Source organism: Penicillium waksmanii (assembly GCF_028829765.1).
Source record: "Penicillium waksmanii strain IBT 27052 chromosome Unknown utg000005l:1.0-5232799.0:1.0-5237142.0, whole genome shotgun sequence".
Lineage (NCBI taxonomy): Eukaryota > Fungi > Ascomycota > Eurotiomycetes > Eurotiales > Aspergillaceae > Penicillium > Penicillium waksmanii.
This window is the reverse complement of record NW_026643252.1, coordinates 1320037-1331457: the sequence shown is the minus strand read 5'-3', so window position 1 is coordinate 1331457 and position 11421 is coordinate 1320037. Positions and strand designations below refer to the sequence as shown.

General features: G+C 50.3%; 3 protein-coding genes across 3 annotated transcripts; 2 read left to right on the top strand and 1 right to left on the bottom strand.

Moving 5' to 3' along the window:
• Positions 1-1017: 1017 nt before the first annotated feature.
• N7481_005409 (uncharacterized protein) lies at positions 1018-1872 on the bottom strand (the record flags this gene model as incomplete). Its single annotated transcript, XM_057264628.1, has 5 exons — positions 1018-1308; positions 1361-1506; positions 1567-1583; positions 1652-1762; positions 1814-1872. The coding sequence occupies 5 exons, from the start codon at positions 1870-1872 to the stop codon at positions 1018-1020; spliced, it is 624 nt and encodes a 207-aa protein (XP_057122348.1).
• An 814-nt stretch (positions 1873-2686) lies between these two features.
• Positions 2687-4523, top strand: N7481_005408 (GNAT family N-acetyltransferase; the record flags this gene model as incomplete). The annotated part of the gene is made up of 2 exons (XM_057264627.1): positions 2687-4386; positions 4448-4523. The coding sequence occupies 2 exons, from the start codon at positions 2687-2689 to the stop codon at positions 4521-4523; spliced, it is 1776 nt and encodes a 591-aa protein (XP_057122347.1).
• An 801-nt stretch (positions 4524-5324) lies between these two features.
• drs1 (putative ATP-dependent RNA helicase DRS1) lies at positions 5325-11273 on the top strand (the record flags this gene model as incomplete). The annotated part of the gene is made up of 9 exons (XM_057264626.1): positions 5325-7067; positions 7131-7830; positions 8577-8653; positions 8750-8820; positions 8964-9348; positions 9403-9484; positions 9546-10019; positions 10074-10386; positions 10445-11273. 9 exons carry the CDS (start codon positions 5325-5327, stop codon positions 11271-11273), a joined length of 4674 nt encoding a protein of 1557 aa, XP_057122346.1.
• Between the last annotated feature and the right edge of the window lie 148 nt (positions 11274-11421).

Genomic DNA, 11421 nt, shown 5'->3' with positions numbered 1-11421 from the left:
TCCCACATTCGTTCAACCCTCGACGCTTATGCATTGGACTTTTAGTTACATTATGAGAAAATGATATATATTTATGGTTGATTAGTTTAGGTTATTTTTTCTTATATTTTAGTCTGATTCTCCTTTGAGCCGCAGCCGCAGCAGTACTCGTAGCTAACAATTGGACTACACACGGTTGTTTGTTTACTTCCGTCATCCACTCGGGCCCCGCAGAACGAACTGCTGGACCCATGGGCCGCCATCAAGAATTCCGGTTCTGAGTTTTGGGGGGGGATGGGGTCCTTTGGCTCACCAGGGGCAAATTCGCAGGACAATTGATTTGTCGTCTTCTCGGCGACTAGAGGTGCAGGATCGACCTATCACTTTGTGCCTTGCAGCGGGATACCTTCGGAAGGGTTTGGTGCGGCATGCAGAAAAATGACCCGGCAGTCAGATATCCTAGTAGTAGTAGTATACTAGTAGTACCAATGTCAGGGACCTCGAGAGAAATCAGATGTTGTTCTCTTACTACCTGTACTCGTATGCCATTTATCTTGATTCTATGGTTGGAAATATCCGAAATTTTCAAGGTTGAATCTCCCGGGCTGCCTGAGCCTGCTGGATACCTAGGTACATATATTTTTGGCGACTCCCGAGGTCTGTAGTACTAGAGGCACTGCACTGGCATCGGCTAACCGCACCTGCGGGCATCGAATGGCAATTTCAAGTTGAACCTTGAACTTGAAAAAGTATTTCTGAATTTGTCGATTAAACTCCCGAACTTCAAGTTCAACAAGCATGCTTCAGCCCGTGCTACACCGCATCGAAGTTTCTTGCTCCTGACAAAATTGAAAGATTGAAACCCAACTGGGGTGAAGAGGGGGACAGTCGACAATGGTAAGATACCACTACAGCGCAAGCAAGAAACAGATAATATGCTAGTATATCGTAGTAGTATGCTACTGGAGACTCGCGGGGAACTGCCTCCTAGTAGTTGCCATTATTAATGCATCTCAATCCAACCCAGAGATGAACGGACTAATATAGGAATAACCGGTCCTTCGCATCCTGTACAACCCATTCCAAACCCTCGTGAAGGTTCTTACCGGTCATGGCACTACAGGGGAGAATAGTCCATTTATGGGTTTTGATCAAATCCAGACCAAGGCGCTGCAGCAAGTCAGTCTCAAGCTGGCCGGTCTCTACCGGTTCTACCGGTTCTACCGGCATCATGATGCCATCACTCACCTCGCGCACCTCCTCCTCAGTCATGCAATGTTCCACATCGGTTTTGTTCAAGAAAACTAGGAGACTGGCTCCCATGAGTCGCTGGCGGGGAATTAGTTCTGAGAATGACAATAGTGGTGGGCAGAGGGCCTACCTCTTCCAGAAGCAGACCAGCTAGTTCCTCGCGACAGTCGTCCACCCGGAGTTTATCGGTGGCATCGACGACCCAGACCAATGTGTCAGTCTTTTCAAAGTAATTTTTCCAGTAGGAGCGTAATGTCTTCTGCCCGCCCACGTCCCCTGTTCACAATTAGTCGGGTGGTGATGGTGATGGTGATTGGGGAGGGCGATGGTGCTCACAAATGTTGAGTTTGTATCTGCATATTGTTAGTCCATCGGTGATTCCGGTGTCCGATCGTGCTGGGATGTCTGGAGAGGGACTCACTCCATAAATTCGATTGTTTTGATGATAAATCCCAGGGTTGGGCTAACAGAGGTGACGTCTTCATTCATAATTCGTTTCACAATCGTCGTTTTTCCGGCATTGTCTAACCCCCTGGAGCCATCGCGATCAGCACAGCCCTGAATATCTCGAAACTGGACTCACAGCATTAATATGCGCATCTCTTTATCCTTCAAACGTGCTTTCCTGAGAATAGACAGCATGGCGGTGGTGCTTCCTGGCCTGTTCAGATCTTGCAGGAGGAAGCGGGTGGTGGGAGGTGGGAAAAGTTCCTGGGGTTTGGGCGCACGCCATAACAGCCAGATCGGGCCTTCATGAATAATACACTCTCATCTAGTCTTTGAACCCATTTCCATTCATCAGGATATCTATCCTTTGTTAAAATTCTTATGACAAGTCTATATGAATTGCCAATAGCTAATTTAGAGACGGTCGCTCGACTAATTAGGTGCAGAGACACCAATTCAACTGGATGGATCTCGGATCTATAAAATCCAACTTTGGGGGGGGGGGGGGGCGGCACCGTGATGCCACGCACTCCCGCTCTTATACACACGGCGTATCTACATTCACCGTTCACCTCACTTTTGAGCCAACATCTTCCTCTTCCCCTTTCTTCCTTCTCCACAACCTTTCTTCTACATTCATTTCCACTTTCCAGACCCTTTAAAATTGTCTTGCTTCTCAATTTTTGCTCTCTATTCGCGTTTCCCTGCACATCTTCACCCGTATCTACTCTTCTTGAATCTTGAAGGTGCTCGCGAAAGTGCTCGCGAGGTCGATCGTGAGGTGATCTACCTTGGCTGTGAACCATAGTAGACACAGCATTCTTCATTGTCACAGCAGAGTCGAAATCAAAGAATCAAACAGCGTGAAAAATCCCTATCAAATTCACTCTTCTTGACCAAGGTACTTACTTACCTGCGCCTCTTATTGAAGGGGATGCGGTCTTATCGACCTAAAAGAAAGCATGCTGACAAGTCCTAGTTCCTCAGATTTCTCATCACCTTCCTCAACATGGCTGGCTCTAAGACCGATGCGCGCACCAAGGGAGAGAACATCCCCATTGCAGGAGTAACTTCTCCCTCTGACTTCTTCCAAAAGATGACTGGTTATACTGGCAGTCTTGTGCCCATTGGGGAGGATATGCGTCCTGATACGAGCTCGGACAGCGGAACCGATGCTGACGCTGTCGCCCCTCGTGGAGAGCTCGTTCAGTTCTCTCAAACACGACTCGACAGAGAAAAGGGCGAACTCAAGGAGGCCATTGATGAGGTCGCAGAGCTGAATCCACCTCGAAATGGAAAACCTCTGACCTTGGCCGAAATCAACCGATGGGCGGATAAAAACATCACTCAAGACGCCCGTGAGCGTCGACCTTGCGCAAGCATCCGTGAAAACTGGCTTGACCCAGAGGATCTCCGAAAAGCGAGAATCGGACCGGGAACCAAAATCGACGACAGAGTTTATCGGAAGCTTGCGCACCCTCGCCTCGCTGCAAAAACCGAAGAGACTCAGCCGGAAACAGTCGCTCCAGATGATGAAGACGATTTGAGCATGGACTTGGATCAAGCTTGGAAGCGGAAGCGAGTTGGCACTCCCGAGTACCTTGGTCAATGGACTACATACCAAGCGTCCCCTCCCATGTATCCCAAAATCACCAATGGGGTACTTTCGATGAGTTCTTCATCCCCTGGAGGCATCTTTGACCACAAGCCGATGCCATCCAAGGTCGAGAATCCAGAGCCTTACGAACAGCACGAGTTTAAGTCCAACTGGGGCTTTTGGCCTTCAAACCACTATGATCCGACATGGTTTCGCGAACAGTTCTTCGCGTGGGTCGCCAATCTTCCAAGCCCAGGCCACTCAGTGGATATCTTTCACGCTGCGTTCTTCGATGGAACTGCCTCCCCGGATGGCGGTTCTGCAATGATGATCATGAGAGAAAAGCATGGTATTTGTGACCGAGTTACCGAGGATGAGCAAACTCGCCTTCATTGGCATGAGACATCCGCCGGATACATCTGGAACGTCAGAACTCAGATGAAGGAACAAGCCATGATTCAGATCCGGCAATCGCGAAGAACGATGGCAATCCGAGGTACCCTGGGGCCATCGACACAGCGGCTTCATCACTATCTTATCCTCCGCCCTGGAGAGCCCGATGATGCCGAACATCTTCTTCCTTTGTTCAACTGGTACGCGGAGAATACGACCTTTGTTGCAAGTACAACTCCGTTCACCCAAGCCGGGATCCAACGCCTCATCCAGAATTGTCGTGATTGGAAGCTGCCTTTCATTGTTGCTGTTCCAGACAGAAGAGTCGAGGTCCTTGAGAGGCGACCCGACGAGCCCGAGATCCTTGGGTTTGCCTATGTCAAAAGATTCAATGACGAGCCTTCGACTGGGGAGGTTCGAGTTTTCGTGGACCACACATGCAAGAAACTTCACATTGGAACCGGACTAGTTGACATGATCATGCGTACTTGTGATACTCGCCAGAGTCCCGATGGTTACCGTCCGTACGAATTCAAGCTTAGGGAAAACTTGAATTATGGTGACGGCTACCAGTGCAATCTCACTAGCCTGGTTTTTGCCATCGCGTATGAGCCCTCGAAGGAGGGTAAATACAGATGGGTCAGAAGCTGGCTTATGAGGAGGTTCAAATTCGAGAACTTGGGTCATATGAAGAGTGGCAGAGTGAAGTTTGGCCATCGGTATGTGTTTGTCTTTCATCCTAATGAATCCCTTAGCTCGATGCTGACCATTATCATCTAGTCTCAATGTGTGGCTGCTTTCTCGAGGAGTGTGGTCCGGCAATCCCCATATCGGCAAAGGGGGATTTGAAGTCTGATTTTGTGCGCCGATTGATCGGTCATGCGGATTTCGCTTGAGACCAACTTGCTCTAGACCCCTTTGATCTCTGGAAATTTGAGGTGAACAACACAGGTGATGCGGTGATGCGGTGAGATGGTGCGATGATGCGATGCTGAAAAAACAATATCAAATCCAAAAAAGTCGATGGGACGATGCCCCTGGGTGGGAATAGAGAAAAGTGATAAGAAGGATGATACGGATACTCCAACTAGTTGGTCGGTCAACAGTCCGGTCAAGAGTCATTTTAGATGAATTTAAGGGAGCATCCGTCATATCCATCATTCAATTAGTAGCCTTAGTTTTCGCGATCACCATGTCAGCAGACCGAAAGCCTTCGTTCAACTGATTTAGATGTTTCTGAGCCTACTCGTGTTGGCGCAAAGGGGACTTAGGTTGCCGGACTGTGTGGAAGAAAAGGAATTACCCTAGAGAATTGTTCGTAAACATGATCCTAATATTCCGATCCAACAACCTAAAAGATCCCTCAATTAGAAATTCTGCATAGGGAAGAAAGAAAAAGTATCGACTCGAAGCGTTGGATTTCTCTCTAGAGGAGACCTGCGGCGGAGTGTAGGTTAACTCATGACTTAGTCATCAACTGCTACCGCCCATACCGCCCTGGGAACTTTTTTTTTCTGCTGTTGATCAAGATTTCCAGATTTCCTCCGACGGTTTGCGCAGGTTGACTGGAAATTGAGTTCTGTTCAATTTCTTTCGAGAGAGATTCCGAGGTCTACATTTACGGAATTGAACCTGGTCGCCCGATCACACATTCACTATGGCTCCCAAACCGACAAAACGGAGCGCCGCTCAAGACGACGATTTCGTTCTCACGCTGTCCGACGACGAAGATGTCCCACGCTTCGATGACGAGGAAGAGATCGAGCCCGAGGGCAAAGAATCCTCAAGTGACAACAAGAAACGCAAACGCGAAACCGAGACTTCTAAGGATAAGAGCAAGAAGCAAAAGCAACAAGTCAAGAATGTGAAGGGCAAGAAGGGCAAGGTCATTGAGCCCGAGTCTGAAGAGGAGGAAGAAGAAAAAGAGGAAGGAATGGGTGTTGGTAACGATGATGGCGCGCTGGATCCTGAATTCGAGTTTGACGTTGGCGGTGTTGCCAATGTCGGCATCACAGAAGGATTTGATGGCTGGGGCTTGGATGACGCCAAACAGAATGGTGGTGATAAGAAGGCGGTTGATATCGACGATATTATCACACGACGAAACGCCAAGAAGGAGGCGGCTGCAGCGAAGAAGCAAAAGAAGGCCGCCGCCCAAAAAGAAGAAAGCGACGAGTCTGATGACGAAGATGTCGAAGGTGGCATGGACGTGGACTTTGGCGACGATGAGCTCCTGGCCGAGGATGGATTCGGAATGGGCGTCGATGGTGAGGAGGAGGAAAGCGAAGCTGAAGGCCCAGAACCTGGCTCTGGCCCTGAAGATAGCGACGACGATGAAGAAGCTGAAGACTCCGACTCCGACTCCGACGACGCTGCCTCTGACAACGACTCCGTCGCTACCCCCGTTGGCCACCCTGATGACAGGGGCGATGTCAATGGAGACTCCGATGCCGAGAGCGAGGTGGATGAGGAAGAGCAAGAGAAGCGCAAGGCATTCTTTGCTCCCGAAGAGAAGACCGACGAAAAGACCGCCGCAGCCTCCGCCAAAAGCACCTTCCAAGATTTCAACCTCTCTCGTCCCATTCTCCGTGGTTTGGCCTCTGTTGGCTTCACGGACCCTACACCTATTCAACGAAAGGCCATCCCGGTGGCACTTCTGGGCAAGGATATTGTTGGTAGTGCCGTGACGGGTTCCGGAAAGACGGGCGCGTTCATTGTTCCCATCCTCGAACGTCTACTCTTCCGTCCTCGCAAGACCCCTACAAGTCGTGTTACGATCTTGATGCCTACTCGTGAGTTGGCGGTCCAGTGTTACAATGTCGCTATCAAGCTTGCTACCTTCACCGATGTCACATTCTGTCAGCTTGTTGGTGGTTTCAGTCTTCGCGAGCAAGAAAATATCTTGAAGAAGCGCCCCGATGTGATCATCGCCACCCCTGGTCGTTTCATCGATCACATGCGTAACTCCCCTAGTTTTACAGTTGATACCCTGGAGATTCTGGTTCTTGATGAAGCCGATCGCATGCTGGAAGATGGATTCGCCGATGAGTTGAATGAGATTCTCACGACCATTCCCAAGTCCCGACAGACTATGCTGTTCTCCGCCACCATGACAGACTCTATCGACAAGCTTATCCGCGTTGGAATGAACCGTCCTATGCGACTGCAAGTCGATGCCAAGAAGCAAACCGCTGTGACCCTGACCCAGGAGTTTGTTCGTCTACGCCCTGGCCGTGAGGATAAGCGACTTGGATATCTTCTACATCTGTGCAAGGAGCTCTATACCGGACGAGTCATCATTTTCTTCCGACAAAAGAAGGAGGTCCACCGAGTACGCATTATCTTCGGACTCTTGGGACTCAAGGCCGCTGAATTGTACGGTAGCATGAGTCAAGAACAGGTATGCTCTACAGATTTCCCGTATTCCTTCTATACGAGGCAATGATACTGACAGAATATCCAGCGTATCAAAAGTGTGGAAAATTTCCGTGATGGCAAGGTCGCTTATCTCTTGGCTACTGATTTGGCCTCCCGTGGTCTTGATATCAAGGGCGTGGAGACTGTGATCAACTACGAGGCCCCACAGAGCCACGAGATCTACCTGCATCGTGTCGGTCGTACCGCCCGTGCTGGTCGATCCGGTTGTGCTTGCACGATCGCGGCGGAGCCCGACCGCAAGGTTGTCAAGGCTGCCGTGAAGGCTGGCAAGGCGCAGGGCGCCAAGATTATCAGCCGTGTCGTCGAAATGGCCATTGCAGATGATTGGGCTCAGAAGGCGGCTGATCTCGCCGATGAGGTCGAAGAGGTTCTTGAGGAGGAGAAGGTTGAGAAGCAGATGGCCCAAGCCGAAATGCAAGTCACCAAGGGACAGAATCTGATGAAGCATGGCTCGGAGATCATGTCGCGACCCAAGCGTACCTGGTTCGAGAGCGAGCAGGAGAAACGTACGGCGAAGAAGCTGGGTCGTGCGGAGTTGAACGGACCCCCCAACGCCCCGACGAAGAAGGACAAGATCAAGCTCAGCAACAAGGACAAGAAGCGATTAGATGATGCGAAGATGCGTCATGAAGGAGACATTGGACGGAAGAAGAGCAAGTCGGAGCGGGATGCGCCCAAGACGAATGGCAAGGGCAGCAAGGATAAGGGCAAAGGAAAAGGCAAGGGTAAAGGAAAGGGCAGAAAATAAGGGCTTGAAGAGTGCCCATCTCTCTTAACATTTTTTATTTAACTGCTGTATGTACTATCGGGCATTAACTGTATACATGTAGATCGCACATATCAAAACCACTAGTTCCATTTCCCAGCAATATCCAAATGTGGCATGAAGATGATTATCAATCTCGATCGATCACACCATAGAATCCCTGTCGAGAGGTCGAAACTCCCGCTAGAAGCAAGTGGATCCGGCGAAGGTACCCAACGAGAGGTAAGGATTGCCACTCAGTGAGGAATATCGCCGCATTCGATGGAGCCACAGAGTTCCCGCCCATCGAGTGTTATTGGCTGCTCATCCAGATTTCCCTTGAGGCGGATCCGTTCAACTGCTTAGCTGGTCTAACACTAACACTAACCCGGACTGACCTGATCCGACGTCAATCACTAGAGTTAAAATAATTATCTCTCTCTCTCAAACACGACCACTGAGAAGGCTAGTATCGAGTGAAAGGTCCACTGTGAAATCCCTATAACCCAAAAAAACTGCTTCTCTCAGTCTCTCTCTGCCTATCCCCGCGATTGCCCAACGCCCCACGTTCTACTCGCGCGCGCCCCCCAAGAATTTCGACCTTCTTCCTCCCTTTCCCAACCCCTCAATTCTACTCCTCTCCCCCCCCGCCAGTCTTAGACTTCCAATGGGGGTCGCGTGTCTCTTACACGCCCCGTGAACGTCCAATGGTCGTCGAGGGTTCAGACATGGCTGACATGTCGTCCAAGTCTGCTTTACCGCGGAAGAGTGCTTTCTCGTGCGAGGCCTGTCGCAAGCGCAAGGTGAGCGGAGAATCGGCCAGAGTCCGAGATGCGGTGCCCTATAAGGCCCCCGAAAGCTAGGGAGCTTCCTGTGTACTGATATGATCATCCTGACAGGTCAAATGCAACGGAGCTAGTCCGTCATGTTCACGATGTGCCGCTCGAGGTGAAGTGTGCGTGTACAGCTTGTGAGTTGCCTCTCCCTCTTCCTCTTTCTCCCTCTCTCTCTCCCCCCCTCTCTCCCCTCTCCTCGGGGCGGCTGTCGATTTCCAAAAAGGCTTGGTGGCTGATTTATCCTTTTCCCCCCCACTTTTGTTTGGCACCCCAACAGAGCTCCTACCTTATCATATACCAAACAACTTGAAACTCGAGTTGCTCAATTAGAAGACGCCCTGGCCAAACAGCAATCCGATGTGGATGCGCGCAAGGTCAGCTCGCCGGCCTCGGTGGCGGAGTCCAGTTCCAGCGCCGGACGCAAGATTAAGACGGAGAACGATGATACCCACGATCTCACCAGGAACTTCGATGGCCTAAATGTTGAGAATGATGGTCGGATCTCTTTCCATGGCCCCACGAGTTTGTTTCAGCTGCCCAGCGGAGTGGTCAACGAGACCGCCTCAACCTCACACTTTGCCCAGGAGATGGAGGCCCGCAAGGAGCGGCTGGTCAACAGTGCGTGGCGAGAACGGGCCTTCGAGCAGATGGCTGCAATGCCGGTGAGATTTAAATGCCCGAAGCTTTGATCGGGATGCGAGACTGATGACGTGCAGGAGCCTTTTCAATATCTTCTCGATTCCCATTGGTGCTGGATTCAGCCACTTTTCAACTTTGTCTACCGCCCGGCCTTTACACGTTTGTGTCCCTGCCTGGTGAATTTCCCGATTTGGAGAGCGATGCTGATCCAACTGGATAGGTGATATGAAAATCCAGGGACCTTATTACTCCGATATCCTAATGAACGCCCTGCTCTCCCACTCGGTACGATGGTGCAAAGCTGAACCACAGATCGGCCCATTATTGGACTCATTCGACGGCGGTGCACAATTCTACCAGCGTGCAGTCTCAGGACTCCACGACTCGCTCAAGGTTGGCTATGCGGGCATCCCAACGATCCAAACATTACTCCTCCTCAGTGCCCAGGAATGCGGTCGTGGCAATCGGACACAGGCTTGGCTCTACAGCGGCATGGCCTTCCGTTTACTCGATGATTTAGGTATCTCAATTGATAGTCGCAAATACCCCGGAGCAGTACAGCTCAGCGATGAGGATATTGAGATCCGTAACCGACTCTTCTGGAGCTGTTATTTCTGGGATAAGATCGTTTCGCTATACTTTGGACGGGCACCTACGATGCAACATTCTCGCGTCAGCCCGCCACGCATGATATGTGGGTTTGCATCTGGATGATGACTACCGGTGACTATTACTGACAGCTTGACAGTGGATGATACTTCTGAAATTGAAATATGGACGCCACATGGCGTGACCTTCCCCGATGGGGCACACTACCCACCTACACAAGCGCATTCAACCTCATGCTTCATGAGGATGTGTGGGCTAGCGGAAGTCCTCAATCAAATATTAATTCATATATATGATCCCATGCGACAAAGCACCGAGGCAGAATTCTTCGACTGTGTGCAAGAGCAGTCTAGAAACCTGAGTGACTGGTGGGATGATCTTCCCGAGTACTTGAAATTGGTGGCAACCGACTTGCCTCCTTATTGTCCCCCAAGCCACATAATGACACTTAAGTATGTTTGTCTCGGTGTCGGAGCCCTTGGTATTATGCTAATTTCATCTTCACTCCAGCTGCCTTTACCATACTATCAATATCCTACTCCATCGTCCGATTTTATGCTCCAGAGGCCTATTGAAGACTCATCAAGAATCATATGACACAAGTCACCTTGTCCAGTGCATGTCTTCTGCAACGTCAATCCTATCGTTGTTCGATCTTTATCGCAGAACATTCGGCGACAACCACGTTGTCTTGTCGCTGGCATACAGCATCTACACAGCAGCCTCTATCTTCCTCCTTGAGATCCAAGCACTCAAGTACGCCGCCCCGGGTACACTGGATAAGTTGAAATTCTGCATATTCGCCCTGGAACGTGTCAAAGTCTCCAACCCTGTTATCACAACCGCTCTCAACCTACTCTACCAAGAGATTCAAAAACTCCAAATCGACATTGGCATCAGTGCCCCTGCCCCCACCGACTCCAAACAACCTCAACAGCAACCAACACCTCTCTCCAGAACCCAATCAAGTCAATCCCCTTCGATTGGAAGCAATCACTCCCGCCATGTTTCCCCGGGCCAACAGCACCAGCGCCAACAGAGCCGTGCTACCATGGGCACCCAACCGAACACAACGGCATCTAATACATCTGCCTCGATGATGCCCGGATACAGCCCTTACCAGCAACAGGCCATCTCAGGGTTCGACCTGTCACAGATGGGCGAGATGCCCCAGATGCCAGCAACACACCTTCTGGGTGGTATGCCGAATGCTGTTATGACAGTGGATGACCCTGGCTCGTACGAGATTACCCCCGAGGTCTTCGAGGCATTCTCGTATGCCCAGCCCATTACGACCAATATGGCTTCGTTTGCAACGAACTGGCCGGGCCAGGGTTAAAATGAAAAGCATTTAAATCGAGATTTTGGTTACTTTTATTATGTCTCTCTTGTACTTGATGATTCCCAATAGCGTTGAGAGTTTTGTTTATATTTTTTTGTTACAAAAATCTAGCGACGGGTCGGAATACTATAGCTTGACAGTTCGT